The sequence below is a fragment of the Acomys minous genome (assembly GCF_964271855.1).
Source record: "Acomys minous genome assembly, chromosome: 1".
In the NCBI taxonomy this organism is placed as follows: Eukaryota; Metazoa; Chordata; class Mammalia; order Rodentia; family Muridae; genus Acomys; species Acomys minous.
In genome coordinates this window covers 16,631,994-16,649,600 of record NC_140483.1, presented here as the reverse complement: position 1 = coordinate 16,649,600, position 17,607 = coordinate 16,631,994, and the positions used below count along the sequence as shown (strand labels likewise).

Below are 17,607 nucleotides of genomic sequence, written 5' to 3'. Positions count from 1 at the left end.
GTGGTGGCGCACACCTTTATTCCCAGCACTCGGGAGGCAGAGGCAGGCGGGTCGCTGTGAGTTCGAGGCCAGCCTGGACTACAAAGCGAGTCTAGGACAGACAAGACTACACAGAGAAACCCTGTCTCGAAAAAAAAAAATGTTTACCAAGAATAAAGTGTCCCCACCTTCAGAGAACAAACTAGAGTATGAAAGAAAAAGTTTAGGGTAGAATTAAAAACCAGATGTGCTTTGGGGTTTGTTGTTGGTTGGTTGGTTGGTTGGTTGAGATAAGAGTATCTGGCTAACCTGGAACTCAGAGATCCACCTGTTTGCCTCCCAAGTGCTGGGATTAAAAGAGTGTGCCACCCATGGTGACTGTGTGTATTTTAATCACTAATGACTCTTTAATGTCAATGTTTGTTACCAGCCTGATCCAAATTTAGATTTCATTTCAGTTAAATATTGCTGTTATCTTAATGGTATGGCCTAATAAATGTTTATTATTAGGCTTATAATTATTATGGTGGTAATATCTAACCTATCATAACCAAAAAGACACATTTATTTTAGAATAAGCCTTATTTTACCTGGGGCTGAGCAGATACTAACCCCCTAAACTACCTTCCAATATCTCTCATCCTCTATCCCGTGCCATGTGTTCTAACATTTCTCTCTGGGCTACCTCCCAGCCATAATCCCAAATACTTGCTAAGGTGTTTGTTCATCTGGGCTTTTTGTTTTTGTTTTTGTTTTTGTTTTTTGTTTTTCCGAGACAGGGTTTCTCTCTGTAGCCTTGGCTATCCTGGACTCGCTTTTTAGACCAGGCTGCCCTCGAACTCACAGTGATCCACCTGCCTCTGCCTCCCAAATGCTGGGATTAAAGGACACCCGGCTGCCTTTTTTTAACATGGAAGTTCAGAGTTCCTCCTCTAGGCCCACACAGCTCTTTTCTATCCGTGGTGATTCTCCTCCTTCCTCATCTTCCTCCTGTTCATTTGCCTCTCCTCCCAAGATCCTCTCTGTCCCAAAAGTCCTCAAACCTTCACCACGCCTACCTTCCTCCCATCCTACCCAGGCTTTCTTTAGTAGTCAAACAGGGAGGCCAGGTTAAACAGCAATTCTTGGGGTACATGACAGTCTGCAGTAAGAATCCAGGGGTGGGAGCAAGCAATTAACAAGTACACAGCACCAGACCATACTCCAACAGTTAATTTTTATTTAATGTGTGCTAAGCCTTAAGTAATGTGCTGGACTCAAGATGAAACATTTGTCTAGACACAGGATTAGATGTGGGAGAATAGACTAGGCTACTCTTAGTAGAGTTTCAGCATTGTAAGGGAAATAGCAAGAATTGGGTTTATGCTCTTCTTATCCTGTAGAGTTGGGCTGTAAATGAATGGATATTCTAAAGTTGGTTTTTTTCTCTCCTTAGTACTGGATGAATGAATACACCTCATCTATTGGAATTGGAGTTTTTCATTCTGGAATTGAAGTATATGGCAGAGGTATGTGTGCACATGGTTTAAATATGCTTTCAGCCAATTTTTTAAAAATACAGAATCATGTTATGTTTTTTCTTTGCCTCTTTTCTTTTAAGCACTTACATGTGTTATGGCAGAAAGTAGAATAAAACTCCCAGATTTGTTTATACTGTGTTTTGAAAACCATGTCTGTGGTAGAATACAAGAGGGTACATTTGTTTCATTATCTTTTTTTTTTTTTTTAATTATTGTGTCTTCTAAGGCATTTTCTTAACCAGGGGTGGTGACATGCATCTTTAATCCCAGCACTCCAGAGGCAAAGGCAGGCAGATCTCTGTGAATTTGAGGCCAGCCTGGTCTACAGAGTTTCAGGACAGCCATATCTACACAGTGAAACCCTGTCTCAAAAACAAAACACAAAGAGGCTCTTCATTCTGAAAAAAATGTTAAAACCATGATTTTTTTTTTCTCTAATATGTATAAGAATGTCTAAGAAACTTTTTTTTTTCCTGGTTTTTCGAGACTGGGCTTCTCTGTGTACCCTTGGCTGTCCTGGACTCGCTTTGTAGACCAGGCTAGCCTCGAACTCACAGCGATCTGTCTGCCTCTGCCTGCCGAGTGCTGGGATTAAGGGTGTGCACCACCATGGCTTTTACACTTCGAAAAACTATATAACAAAAAAATCATTTTGGTTAGTAGTAGAAAGTGTCAAGTTTGAAGTACCAATTTCCTGAGGTTGTTTCAGTAAAACAGTTGGTTTTGCAGGCCTGTAAGTATCAACAAAGTAAAACACTGCTGAGCAAATCCTGCCTAAGTAACATGTAGCATTTTCATCAGAGTTCTAGTGATACATCATCAGAATTACAAGCTTGCCTTTTAGCACAAGGTCCTGTATTTGCATGAGCTAGGCAGTCTTTGTAACCTAGAATACATTATCTAGTTTCTCAGGGTGAACTACCTACCTACCTATTCAGTGGTGAATGCCTTTAATCCCAGCACTCAGGAAACAGAGGCAGGCAAATCACTGTGAGTTCAAGGCCAGCCTGGTCTACAAAGTGAGTCCAGGACAGCCAAGGCTACACAGAGAAGCCCTGTCTAAAAAAAAAAACAAAAAAAAAAAAAAGCAAAACAAAAAAAAACTTTCACTTAAATGTTTCAGTATGATGTTTCTGTTGTCTTTGTGTTTGGGTAGGGAGGTGCTAATAATTGAATCCAGGGGCTCATACTTGTGAAACAGGTGTTGTGCCTCTGGCCTATGTCCCTAGCCCCAGTCTTTTTTTTTTTTTTTTTTTTTAATATTAGTTGCTTCTAGCTGAAATTCAGCATATTCAGTCTTGGCTATAAAGATTTGTCATTTAAGCTTTACTTTTACTTGAAGCAGGTTCACTTGCTATAACCCCAAGAAACAATGAGGGTCTTCAACTGAATTTTTCAATTATTAGAATATTGCATTGGATGGGATTATTATAGGCTATGGTTTTCTCTCTGGCCTTTGCCTAGATTGTGTTCCTCCTCTTTGGTTAAATTTGAATAGTGTGTTATGGTTTCTATAGTGTTGTGAACTTTGGAACCATATGATTATACTATAAGGTAAGAGAATTAGTGGTTTTTTACTAAGAAAAAAAAAAGTTAGGCTCTAACCTGCCACCATTCAACTACTAATAACTAACAGAACTAAGATTGGAACTCAGATGTCCAGTGCTCTATTACCTGCACAATCTTACTTCCTCATAAAATAATTTAAAAACAAAACATGTTCATGGAAACTCAGAGAAGTTGTAATTGTTTCTTGTAAATAAATAAATAAATAAATAGGCCTGTGTCTTCCCTTACTATACTTAAGAAAGTTAAAAATCTAAGTATGAAGCCAGGTGATTGTGGCCCATGCCTTTAGTCCTAACACTCAGGAGACAGAAGAAGGCCGATCTCTGAGTTCCAGGCCAGCCTTGTCTACGGGCAAGTTCCAGGACAGACAGAGAGTTACACAGAGAAACATTGTATCCAAAAAACCAAAAACAAACAATGATTTTGCCAAATTCAATCTCAGTATATATAATATTTTATGTGGTTGTATCTCAGTGCTTAGGAAGCTTAGGAAGGATTGTGGGTTTAAGGCCAGAATGAGACCCTACCTCAAGACCAGATAGACAAACAAAATTTAGAGCAGGCATAGAAGTGGCTACCTATAACCTCAGCATCTAGGGAGCAGAGAATTAGGAGTTCAGAGCTAGCATGGGCTATATAGTTAGGGTACCTAACAAAATCATTTCTTTAACAAAAAAAGTTTATATTTCAAAATTAAATGCTAAGCATCCTCATCTATGCCAGGCACGGTGGGTGGCATACTTCTATAAATAATCCCAGTACTTGGAGAGGCAGTGGCAAGTGGATCTCTGTGAGTTCGAGGTCAGCCTGGTCTACAAAGCAAGTCTGGGACAGCCAAGGCTACACAGAGAAACTCTTTGCTGTCTCAGCAAACAAACAAACAAACAAACAAAATTTACAGAATTTATGAATGAAAAGTTAACTTTGGGGGCTGGAGAGATGGCTCAGAGGTTAAGAGCACTGACTGCACCTCCAGAGGTCCTGAGGTCAATTCCCAGCAACCACATGGTGGCTCACAGCCATCTATAATGTGATCTGATGCTTTCTTCTGACCTGCAGCTGTACATGCAGCCAGAGCACTGTATATATAATATTTTAAAAGAAAAGTTAACTTTGGAGCTCCACAGTAAGCGTGCTTCCTGCTGCAGAGGACCCAAGTTCAGTTTTGTTGGGTGTGGAGGTAGGAAGACTGTGGTTAATAACTGACCGTGACTCTCGCGTCAGGGTATCTATTGTCTTCTGGGCCTCTGCACATACATGGTGGCACATACATCTAGACTCCTCCTGCCCTCTCTCTCCCTTCCCTTCTCTCCCCTCCCTCCCCCTCCCCTGCCTCAAATAAAATTTAAATCTACCTTGTTTTTTCCTGTGCTTTGTCTTAAAATTTAAGACTCCATATTTTCCCAGCACTTGGGAGGCAGAGGCAAGTGGATTGATGTGAGTTCAAGGCCAGCCTGGTCTACAAACTAAGTCCAGAACAGCCAAGGCTACACAGAGAAACCCTGTCTCAAAAAACATACACAAAAGACTGTATTTTTAACAAACCTATCCATTTACTTACACATTTTTAAAGACAGTCTTGCTATGTAGCCCTGACTGATCTGGAACCCACAGTGTAGACCTAACTGTCCTCAAGCTTATAGTAGTCCTCCTGCCGCCACCTCTCCAGCACTGGGTCTATAGGTCTATACCATCATGCTTTTTTATTTAGTAAATCTTAAGTCATAGGATTAATTTAAGCATCTTTTTGGGATTGCTTATATCTACAAAGACTTTACCACTTAATATCTAAATGAGATACCAGAATTGAAGCTAGAAATTTTGCTTCTGTCCTGATTTGAAGCCATCTGCATTTTTATTGTAGCTGAGAGCATATAGCTAGAATACAAGTATTAGGACAGTGTACAGCTAGTGCCTCCTACCTACAAGACTTCTGTGAAAAATATGGGGATGTATTTAATAGTTGGCATCTTAGTGTGTTTCAGTTTGATGTTTCTGTTTTGTTTCAGACAGGGTCTCAATTTATACATAGTTCAGACCTGCCTGGAACTCACTAGGAGTCTAGCCTAAAACTCATGATCCTTCTGCCTCCTGAGAGCTGGATCACAAACATACACCACCATGCTTGGGCCTGAAGTATTTTCACTCCTAATCCAGGGTAAATCCAGAGTCTTCCAGGCTGGGTGGATGCATGCAGCCCAGTGATGAAGCACACCAAAAGAAAACAACATTCCATCTCAGGAACCCTGAAGACTCACTGTCACCAGATGGTTTCTCCAGTGAAGTGCAAGCTCAGAAAGTGCCCAAGTCCTGAGCTGCTGCCCTGCTGGTGTGATGGCGCCACAAAGACTGATCACCTTTGAATGCTGGTCACTCTACTGCCAGTGTAGGCCCAGAGCAGTACTCAGAGCAGTCACAAGCATTGCAGTGTCTGTGGCTAGTCATATTTCAGGCCTTTTACAGACGGTATTCTATACTGGTAATATATAAACACGACTTTTCAAAAGGCACTTTATAAGCTGAAAATTATTCAGATGATATTATCTTTGTAATATTTTAAAGATGAGCGTTCTGATTACCTTTCATGCAATACTTTCATACTAAAAGTTTTGACTTTTATCTTTTCAGAATTTGCTTATGGTGGCCATCCTTATCCTTTTTCTGGAATATTTGAAATTTCCCCAGGAAATGCTTCTGAACTAGGAGAAACGTTTAAATTTAAGTAAGTAGGGAAAGTAATTTTTATTACACTGTTGTAGGTAGCAAAGCTTGTTTTTCAGATATAAGGAATTTACCCTGCAGATTAAAAATCTAAAAAATTAAAATAGTCTTTAATTTGGTTTAGTGGCTGAGTTAAGTCGTTATGTAAAAATGGAAACCAAATAATGTTTGAAATAACCTATCTTGCATTTGTTCAGGATCTCTAAGTTGCTTTCTGTCTGCTTGCTTCCCAAATATGGTTGTCTTTGTTTTGCTTACATTCTGCCTTAAGAAATTCCTCATCTAATGATTTCCTGCCTAGTCTCCTATTTCAGAGGGAAAATAGACAAGGAGAATTTTTATGGTGAACTAATATAAAAATCTTTTTATTTCCTTAATGAAAGAAGTACTGGTAAATTCAAAGTAACTGAAATGATTAACCTCAAAACTTGTCAATAGCATCAGTGCAGTGGTAACCCAAAACCAAGTGGGTGTCTCCCGGCCCTTCTCTTTGTTAATCATCTTTTTTATTCCTTAACTGTTACATCTAAAGTGATAGTTAGAGTCTTTATTTCAGAAAACTTTAAAAAATTTTCTGAGCTTGTAATAGTGAATTTTCCCAGGATAAGATGGATAATAAATTCAGAATAGGGCTACCACTTCTGAGTGTATAGCTCCTGTAGCTAAGCACTGAATCAAAACATTCTGTATAATGAGGCTTCTAAGTCTATGTTTGTGCCAGATAAAATGATTTTTTAATAATTTTAGATGTCGTTTACAGCTTTCTTACATATAAAATTCTGCCTTTTGTTAAGTAATATCTATTACATTTTCCAGGAAACTTATTGAAGTATTTTTATTTGATGTTTCGAATAATACGTTTTAAAATTTGGTCAAGCCTCATGGCTTGTATCACTGCAGCACAAGAGCAGTTAATGCCAAAGATTTCTTTTCATCAGTGAAAATATGGCCACCTCAGTACTTAGCAGCAATATTTTTAGCTTGAACCTGAATTTCTTTCCTTTTTTAAAAAGAATTTATTTATTTATTTATTTATTTATTTATTTATTTATTTATTTATTATGTATACAGTGCTCTGACTGCATATACCTGCAGGCCAGAAGAGGGCATCAGATCACATTATAGATGGTTGTGAGCCATCATGTGGTTGCTGAGAATTGAACTCAGGACTTCTGTAAGAGCAGTCAGTGTTCTCAACCTCTGAGCCGTCTCTCCAGCCCATTGAACCTTATTTTCTAATAATACATATGTTTATTATAAAGCAAAATAGAAGCTAAAATCATTGAAACTTTTAAACATCTCATTTACCTTTAGTCTGAATATGTTAGCCCTAATTTTTGTTATATGCCTGGAAATAAGCAAGTGTTTAATTATGCTTATTATAAATAACCTGAATGAAACTCACACAGCTTTGCTTTGTTTATTTTGTTTTGTTTGTTTGTTTTTGTTGTTCTTCAAGAGAAGCTGTTGTTTTAGGAAGTACGGACTTTCTAGAAGATGATATAGAAAAAATTGTAGAAGAGCTGGGGAAAGAGTATAAAGGCAATGCCTACCATTTGATGCACAAAAACTGCAATCACTTTTCTTCAGCTTTATCAGAGGTAAATTCAGTTTCATCCTAAAAGTTCTGTAGATAACACTTGCCTGGTGTACTTCTGTGGCACTATATTCAACCTCGGTGGTTTTTTCCTGATTCATTTTTCCAATATGGCTGATCTTTCCAGCTTTAAGTTGTTTTTCTATTCATTCTTTTGTAGTGGGTAGAATGATTACAAATAATTGGCTCTTACTCAGTTGATGGCGTCTTTATGTTAGCATTCTATAACTGTGACAAATACATGCTAAAAGGCATTTCCATTCATAGTGAATTGCCACTGTTTGGGGCTTGTGGTCACAGTATGTCTTGGTGGGGACTACACAGAAGAGCAAAGCAGCTTACTATGTATCACTAAGAAAGAAGAGTGGGGAGGAGCTGGTGTCACATTATCCTTCAAGGGCATCCCTACCATCTCCAACCCTACTTCCTTCCTACACCCTACCCCTTCAAATTCTGTACCTTCCAGTAGCACCCTAAGCTAGCAACCACACTTACTTAATACATGTACCTTGTGTGAATGTTTAAGATTCAAACTCTGAAACAGTTAACTTTTAAAAAAAAGTAAAGGTTAAGAAACTTCCTACCCTTTAATCTCAGCACTCGGGAGACAGAGGCAGAACTGTGAGTTCGAGGCCAGCCTGGTCTACAAAAGTGAGTCCAGGACAGCCAAGGCTACACAGAGAAACCCTGTCTCCGGAAGAAAGAAAGAAAGAAAGAAAGGAAGGAAGGAAGGAAGAAAGAAAAGAAAGAGAGAAAGAAGAAAGAGAAAGAAAGAAACTTCCTAACAGCAGAAGAAGAAATTTCCTAGCAGGCCAGGCATAGTGGCGCATGCCTTTAATCCCAGCACTAGGGAGGCAGAGGCAGACAGATGGACAGCCAGGGCTACACAGAGAAACCAAGAGAAAGGGGGGAAGGGAGGGAGGGAGGGAAAATTCCTAGCTGTTGAGACTTTTTGTTTGATGACTTTTAGTCATCTATGTGAATTTTTCTGGCTCTTGTTAATTGATAACTTGTTTTGTTTTCTGAGGTGGGTTTCTCTGTGTAGCCCTGCTGTGCTGTAACTCATTCTGTAGACCAGGCTGGCCATGAATTCAGGGAGCCACCTACCTCTGCCTCCATAGTGCTAGGATTAAAGATGTACACCCTTTACATGGCTTGTACTGTCATATATACATGTTTTATATACATGTTATATTAGTTACTTTTCTATTGATATAATAAACATCATGATCAAGGCAATTTAGAATGAAGGCTTTACTCTAAGGCTCTAATGGGTAAGAGGCCATTGTGGTGAGGAAGGCAATAAAATTTAACAACAAAATAAAGTTAAAGCAGAGTTAAGCAGATATATCTTTTGTTTTTGTTTTTCAAGACGGGGCTTCTCTGTGTAATGGCCCTGGCTGTCCTATACTTACTTTGTAGACCAGGCAGCCCTTGAACTAATAGAAATCTACCTGCCTCTGCTGGGATTAAAGGTGTGTGCCACCACACCCAGCTCTGCTTATTTTTCCCCAGCTGCACGGTCCACATGTGACAGTATAATATTCAACTAGGTTTTGTTTGTTTGTTTTTCTTTTGTTGTTTGTGGGTTTTGGGTTTTTTTTTGTTTTTGTTTTTGGGTTTTTTGTTTTGTTTTGTTTGTTTTGTTTTTGGGTTTTCGAGACAGGGTTTCTATGTGTAGCCTTGGCCATCCTGGACTCACTTTGTAGACCAGGCTGGCCTCGAACTCATAGCGATCTGCCTGCCTCTGCCTCCCGAGTGCTGGGATTAAAGGCGTGCGCCACCACGCCCGGCTTGTTTGTTTGTTTTTCAAGACAGGGTTTCTCTGTGTAGCCTTGGCTGTCCTAGACTCACTTTATAGACCAGGCTGGCCTTGAACTCACATTGATCTGCCTGCCTCTGCCTCCTGCACCACCATGCCCGGCTCAAATAGTTTCTTATTGCTGGTGCTTGAGTTGGTCTGGTCCTTTTACTATTAAAGTATAGTAATGGATACCCCTGTGCATACTTCTTCATATTTTGGTCAGTGTGCCACTGAGATAGATAGATTCCTAGAAGGATTGTTAGATTTATATTTAAAAGCAAGGTGATTCTGTATGCATTAATTATTTGTTGCTAGGACAAAAGTAAAAAAGCAAGAGCTTCAGGAGGCAAAGGCAGGTAGATTTCTGTGAGTTTTCAGCCAGGAGTATGAGGAGAGACCCTATCTTTAGATAGATAGATAGATAGATAGATAGATAGATAGATAGATAAGTGGGTGAGTGAATGAATGAATGAATGACAAATATTAGAGTTTGTTTTGATTTACAGTTCAAGGGGAGTTTATATAGCAAGTTTCAGGATAGCCAGGACTATGTAGAGAAACTGGATGGATGGATGGGCGGACAGACAGACAAAATTAGAGTTTATTTTGATTTACAGTTTAAGGACAAGTCTCTTGTGTCAGGGAAGTCATGGCAGCAAGGGCCTGTGACAACTGATTACAGTGTATCTACAGTTAGGAAGCAGAAAGAAAAGGACCCTGGTAGGATCTCACTTCGTAACCCTTCAGTATCCTAGACTCCAGCTCATGAGTCATGCTGCTCACATTTAGGGCAGCAGGGGGAGTCTTCCCACCCCAGTAACCTGACCTAGATAATTCCTCAAAGACATGCCTAGAGGTTTATGTTTGCTTATCCTCAATCTTATTATGAAATTGACAAGAGTAACCATCCTGTGTTCTCCTTGTCGTGTTGATATCCAAACTTAGCACTTTTAACTCATAACTTCTATTCTTTGTCCCAAGAAGCTCATAGCATTTCATAATACAAAATGAATTCAGTCCAACTTAAAAAGCCCCTATAGTCCTTAGCAGTTGCAACGCCGTGTTAACTGTGATCCCTTAACTGTGGTCTCTTCTCACATAAAGCCACGTTCCCTACTTCCACAATACAGTGTCTCAGAGTAAATATTCTATTTTAAAAGAGAGAAATGAAGCATAACAAGGAATGATCAGACCAAAGCAAGACCAAAAACCGGCAAGGAAAACACCAAATTCCACAGATGCATATCTGGCATTTGGGGCTCCTGTTGGGCCCATTTTCTATCTTAGGGCTTGAATAGCTCTATTCCCCAGCTCTGTTGCCTCAGCACATATACTGTTTACCTTATGCCAGTTCACTTCACACATAACAGCTTTCTTTGACTGACAACTGATTTTGGCATCTCCAACTAACTGGGATCTCCATTGCAAACTAGGGTTCACCTTCACCGCTTCACAAAGGTTGGCCTCTCAGGGACTCCAACTCTACTATTCATTACCTGCCCTTGTCAGCTTTCTCTAACCATGGTATAAGACTCCATGATTCACACAGTTTTACATCTTATGCCTGAGAAACCAGTTCTCTGTGGATGATACTACTAGGTTCTGTTGCCAGCTCAGGATGTAGCCTGCTCCCTTGGATCATAGTTGTAGACTTGAATGTGTCAACCCTGGGGAGACATTTCCTTAGTCTGTTGCTTTCCAGGAGCAAGGAACCCCTTCAGTTACATACTTGGCTTAAACTTCGTCCTGCCAAATGAATGTCCATTTTCACAAGTCAGAGTCTTTAATAGGTACCTTTCCCATAAGATACTAGTTTCAGAGCACATGATTATAAGGTTTAGCATGACTAGAGGCAAACCATCAAAGTGCCAGTGCAGCATGGATTCAGTTGAGCCCATTTTTGTGTGTGTGAAATAGAGGGTAAAGTTAGCATTGTAACTGAGCTGCTTCTCAATACGTGAGATAAGGAGAAGACTCCCCAATCCTAAGGACTCTATAAGAATGAGAAGTGGGCAGAGAAATGCAGCAGGCCATCAGCCAAATTGGAGTCCAGGTGACACCCACTTCTATCCCCTAGAGTCCTCCAGCCAAAGGCTGGCCAGGCTTCCAATGCCTTGTTCTCACTGTAGGCGCTCCTCTGCCCGGGTATCATGAAGCTAGTCTTCATTTGGGGACACTTCTTTCTGGACCATCCGAGCTTCCGTGAAACATATAGGTCAGAGTTGAAAGCAAAGGCATAAAATGCAGCCCAAAGGAAAGTGGAAGACAATAGAAAAGAACCTGGGAAAAGACTAAACAAAATACCCAAGACTGACTCTTCTAACAGCCTGGGGCTTCTCTGCTAATAACATCTTGAACTAACAAGCCTCTTTCCTTCTTTCTGTACTGTTTAAAGTAACTTTACATGTTTCAGAGTAGCTCAAGGATCCAAGACAGACAGAAGGTAAGGGGAATTGGCTTGACTTCACAAATGTAAAAGGTAGCACGCTGGAGGCAGAGACAGAAGGATCACTGTGAGTTCGAGGCCAGCCTGGTCTACAAAGCAAGTTCAGGACAGCCAAGGCTACACAGAGAAACCTTGTCTCAAAAAAAAACCAAAAAAAAAAAACCATAACAAAATTTTTTAAAATGTAAAAAATACACAGCTGAGGCTGGGCATGGTGGGGCACGCCTTTAATCCCAGCATGAGGGAGGCAGAGACAGGTGGATCTCTTTGAGTTCCAGGCCAGTTTTGTCTATAAAGTGAGTACAGGACAGCCAGGGCTACACAGAGATACCCTATCTCAAAAAGCAAGCAAACAAACAAGTACACAGCTGAAAGAAAAAACTGAGCTGTGGAAGGGTCCAGCTCCTGAGTTAAGGCACTGCTTCACAGCAGCCTGCAACAGTGGCATCACAAAGCTGGTCTGCAGTATATTTTCTCTACAGCCACCCATCCCTCAGTAGGACAGTCAGCATTGATCTCTTCTCCCTAACACAGAGCTTTCTCCTCCTTAGATTCTTTGTGGGAAAGAGATTCCTCGCTGGATCAACCGACTGGCCTACTTCAGCTCCTGTATACCCTTTCTACAGAGTTGCCTCCCAAAGGAGTGGCTCACGCCTGCTGCACTGCAGTCTAGTGTCAGCCAGGAGCTCCAGGATGAACTGGAAGAAGCAGAGGATGCAGCTGCATCCGCTGCCATGGCAAGTGCTGCAGCTGGTGCCAGAACTGGGCGTCACACTAAACTATAAGATTTCCAAAGTCACGCCTTCAGAACTGTCTCTGGCAGTTGAATATCACTAGAGAAAAAGGAAATAGAGTAAATGTCCTTTGGATATTTTGTATGCAAAGATGGCTCTCCCCCAAATCCCAGTTTTTCAGCTCAGGATTATATTTGTAATCAAAAACAAAAACAAAAAAGAAGAAGAATCACTTGGCGCAGGAGGGAGAACTTTGTATGAAGCTGCCCTCTTTTCTTTTCTTTTTTAATCCACTTGTAAATTTGGATTCACTTCCTCTGTTTTATATAAGCTCTGTTAAATTACGTTTACAGTATTTTGTATCACTGTTTACAAATCTTGCATGGACTTCTGCCACCGTGAAAGAAGAAAATCTCCATCTTCAAAAATTAGGCAGGTCATCTTTATATACGTCCTGACAGTTGCCAGAACTACAGCAGAAATAGCAGGCACAGGAAAAGCCTTACCAGGCTATAGTTCCCACTACCTGTGTAAGAGCTGTCTGTTAGGTTTGTATTTGTTTTGTTACCATTTTTGGCACCCAAATACAGGGATCCAAACTGGCCTGACATGAAGGAGCACACGTACAGCCAGGGGCTGGGCCCTGGGTCAGTTCTTCTCCACACCCTTCCCATTCTGAGTAGCACATTTCCCAAGGTGCCCGTGGAGCAACTGGTTTCATCCCAAATAAGCCCACCTCAGCAGGGTGGTGTTCTTGTATCTGCCTGGCTTGATGCCTCTGATTCTATAATGAAGATGTTTTCATGGAAGGTTCTCTCATAACTGACAAGTGTTTTTGCACATGTGTTGGGAAAGGGACTTCATTTTTATTTTAACACATTCAGCTCTTCCCTGCACAGGATGTTTTTGGTGGGGTGAAAGTGCCCTAACCTAGCTTCCTGAGCAGCAGTACAAACTGACATTAAACTGCTTTTTAACTAGCCAGGCTACCTTTTATACTAGACATTAAAAACTAGAGTCTAAGACACCCCCCAAAGGTAATTCTTCAATACTTAATACTTTGTATACACCATGTCAGAAATGGCTTAGTTCTTGATGCGAGTAGTTTCGCCTCATAATAGAAATTCTATTTTCATTGATCTCTCATTGAAAAGTCATATTTTTGTGTGTCTTAAATCCATCTTTTTATGTTCTCTCAAACATACATCTCTTCCATAACAATAATCTTAGGAATGAATTTGTGCTACAGATAAGTCTTCTTCAGTAAAGAAGTTGTCTGCTAGAGTCCACCCCCAATTGACCCTTGGATGTAAGAACCAGTCATTACATGTCACAATCAATGTTCTGCCTTAAGCGTGAGTGTCCTGTGTAAAGTAGTGGATGCAGCATAGAAACATCCAAGGTACTGACTGTCCCTTTGGGTACTTTGTTAGTGTGAAAGTCACATCTTTATGTGAGGATATATGTCTTTAAGTAAATTACATCTTTAACTTTCCCATGAGCTGATTTTGGTTGATATTATGAACGTAAGCACACCCTCTTTATAGGGAAAGCAAACCTTGGGTTATAAACACTGGCCTGAGGAAAATGAAGCCACTTTGTGCTGTTTGACTGTTCTGTTTCCAGAGAAGAAAGCCACTGCAAGTTACTCTGCTCTATGAGAGACAGGGCATTTGTTTCAAGAACCATGCAACAAGACAGAATGTGCAATCTTTGTGAAGAGTTGACTTGGTTCAGGTCTGAAAATGAGACTTAGGACAGACACTAATGCTCTCCAAGATGTTGTTCACTAAAAGAAGAGCCCTAGCCCTCAAGCCCAGGTTAGTAGGAAATGCTTGGTGCAGTTGACTTGGGGTTTTTTGGATGTTTTTGTTTTTACTGTATTTTTCAGACCATAAGACACATTCCCCGCTTCCCGAAAGGGGGAGGGGGGCGATTGGGGTGCGCCTTCTGGTCTGATTGCTATTTTCACTGTTTTTCTTATTTCTCTAAAAATTGGGTGCATGGTCAGGTGCATCTTACAGTCTGAAAAACACGGTAATTATAAATGTGGATCATGATGTTCTCTAATCCATTGAGTTATAAATGTTTTGAATCTGCTGTTGACCCAAGAGAATCTGCTGTTGACCCTCAGACATTTCTGGGAAAGTAGCCAGAACTAGCTCCTCTGTGCTCGCCCACATTTCAGCAGCTCAGAACACCTGAGACATGCCATTCTCATGTCAGTCTGCAACATTTGAGGTTTGAAGTAATGTGAAGGTCTTTTAGGGCATAAACAGTGCCTGTGCCGGTTACCTGAGAGTCAGCAGGTCAAATTCTGGGCACGAGATTCCTTGCAATGTAGTGTACCTGAGATTGAGAGAGAAAGAAAATCTCATTTAATGAGGACCTTCTCTACTGTGCAAATTAAAAATGGGCTTAATTAACTTTGCTCTTCTCGCCCTTGGAAAAAAGCAGTCTTGCTCTCAACCTAAACTCGTAAGAAAATCCCCAAGTCAAAACTCTGGTCATGAATTTACATGTCACCCATGGAGTCAGATAAGCTTTTATTGTTGTAACCAAGTGAAACTGTTTGAACATAATAGCAGAAAAGTTGAACAGTAATAGCAGTAAAAGATCAGACAGCTGGTTTCTGGTACTTGTTTTAAATATAGTTGGGCTTTTTAAATCCTCACTGGCAGCATGGGCTTTAGAAGTGTAGCTGGTGGGCCTATAGAAGGTGGTGATTGTCCTAGAGCCTCCAGGCCTGTACTCCAGGCAACTATTGCTCTGACTCACAGCAATAGCATATTTACCCATCACCAGCATCTTACAGAGCAGGGAACTCCAGGTTTAGTCCATTGATAGCCTTGTGTGTGTGGAGATTAGGCACCGCAGACAGCTGCAGGACTCTGTGTCCATGGCTTCTTCCATCACGAGACGGATAGAAACATGTTCACTGCACCAGGGCTGTAACCCGTAACGTGTGTGTGTGTGTGTGTGTGTGTGTGTGTGTGTGTGTGTGTGTGTGTTATGCTCCATTATATACTTCTTGTAGCTTTGGTGTATGCTGTGTTTTCTTTAAATGACTAACTTTAAAAGTTAGTTTTCTTCAGCAGTTGGCCATCCTGCCATTACATCCCATTCTTGCTTGATTGTTAGACTTTCATTGTCTGCTCAATCTATACACACACGTTTCCACTGTCAACAAGTGGGACAGCTGTCAACAAATCCTCATGGACCTGAAAAGAATTTCTTGTGAAGTTGAGTGCAAGTGTACTGTCATTCACAGTGTTTATAAAACACCAGGAACCTTCACTTTTGCTACCTTGATATAGCATTGGGTTATCATGTAACAACATTGAAATACATCAATTTATTAAAAACTACTTTTATAAGAAATGTTTTATAGTTCTTTCTGACCTCTAGACATAACACTGTTCTGTGCTTATGATGGGAAGGGTTTTTCATACAATCTAAGAATCCCATCTGCTCTGCAGGAGTGTGGTCAGTCCCCTTTGTGTCACGCCTTTCTTGCATTCACAGCTTCCTATACTCAAATGGTAATTACTCTTGTGCTCAGTCCCCAGGCTAACATGATGACTGTCAAAAAGTGCATAGGCAGCAAGTAGCAGCTCGGATTTCTGGGGAATAGAGGCAGAGTGCTGTCCCAATCCCCTTTAAGCAATTAAGTAGGAGCCTGCCTGCGTATGCTCCTCATTTCTCAGTAGTGTCTACTGCTTGGTACCTCAAACCTGAACCTTCATCTATCACCTCCATCGGCCCTTTTGTACCTAGCTCAATATTTGCCTCCACTAATTAAAACTCTTCCCTAGAATTAAGTGTTATCAGGTAAATGGATAATTGGTTTTTATCATCTAACAAGGTTTGTCCACTCTTTGCCAAATAAGAGTGATCTACTGTAACCAGGCTGTTCTTACCTCAGAGGCACACAATGGGACTCTTGCCATAATTTCCTAGTAGACTCAGATCGACTGAAAACAATTTAAGGATCTTCTCTGCAAAAAGAATGCCAGTTATACCAAGGGCAGTGTTTTGTTTTGTTTTGTTTTTTAATTGTCCCTGAATTTACCCATGAGTTAGCCTTGCTCTAACTTTTCAGAAGTCTGTGCTAAGGAGGATTAATGACTTGCTATACTTCCTCAAAGGGGAATTAGTAGCAAACAGCTACTTAAGTTGTTACTGATACAAAACAGATAACTGCTAAGCATTCTCAAACCTGCCGGTAATTTCCTCCCAACACACCTTGACTCAAACTGCAAATTTGAACAGTTTTCTCCCTATCCAAACAAAGGGAACACTAAAGAAATGTTAGAAGCCACCCATCTGCTGGCTCAGAGACCAGATGAGCCTCGATGTGCTCTGACCCTGGCTGGGAAGAATTCATAGTCCCACCTGAGAGTGACTCACTTCCACGCTGTTGAGGGCAGGAGTAGTTAGGGCTGCCGTCTCAGCCCTTCTCTGGCCTGTCACATGGGAAGCTGACTTAGTTAGGGTTTTATTGCTGTGAAGAGACACTGTGACCACAGCAGCTCTTATAAAAGAAAACAGTTCATTGGGGCTGGCTTACAGTTTCAGAGGTTTAGTCCATTTTCATCATGGTGGAAAGAATGGCAGCATGCAAGCAGACCTGGTGCTGAGAAGTCTACATCTTGATCCGAAGGTAGCAGAAAAGCACTCTGATTCTTCACTGGGTAGAGCTTAGGCATAGGAGACCTCAAAGCCCACCCCCACAGTGACGCACTCAAGCAAAGCCACACCTCATAATAGTACCACTTCCTATGGGCCAAGCATTCAAACACATGAGTCTATGAGAGTCATACCTATTCAAACTACCATATTCCACTTCCTGGCCCCCCATAGACTTGAAGCCATAACATAATGCAAAATGCATTTAGTCCAACTTCAAAAGTCCCCATAGTCTGCCACAGTCTCAACAATGTTTAAAAGTTTAAATTCTCTTCTGAGATTGATGCAGTCTCTTAACTGTTATCTCTTATACTATAAAATTTAAAAAGCAAGTCATATAACTTCCAATATCATATTACCATTATAAAATATTATAGTAAGGATATACTAAACCAAAGCAAGAACAAAAGCCAGCTGGGCAAATTCTAAACTCTGAATCTCCATGCCTCATGTCCAACTCCTTTCAGCTTTATTGACTGCAACACAATTCTTTCCCTTGGGCTGGTTCCACTCCCTGTTAGCAGCTCTCCTCTGCAGATATCCCACGG

At 40.8% G+C, this 17,607-nt stretch overlaps 1 protein-coding gene across 3 annotated transcripts in view; it reads left to right on the top strand.

Moving 5' to 3' along the window:
- DESI2 (desumoylating isopeptidase 2) overlaps window positions 1–15,751 on the top strand; it is a 43,741-nt gene extending 27,990 nt beyond the window's left edge. For all 3 annotated transcript variants that reach the window (XM_084791965.1, XM_084791964.1, XM_084791966.1), the window contains 4 exons: window positions 1,415–1,487; window positions 5,697–5,790; window positions 7,249–7,390; window positions 12,188–15,751. In XM_084791965.1, the coding sequence (XP_084648091.1) occupies window positions 1,421–1,487; window positions 5,697–5,790; window positions 7,249–7,390; window positions 12,188–12,421 (537 nt within the window). In that variant the 5' untranslated portion in view covers window positions 1,415–1,420 and the 3' untranslated portion in view covers window positions 12,422–15,751. The remainder of the gene's footprint in view (window positions 1–1,414; window positions 1,488–5,696; window positions 5,791–7,248; window positions 7,391–12,187) is intronic.
- The last annotated feature ends 1,856 nt before the right edge of the window (window positions 15,752–17,607 follow it).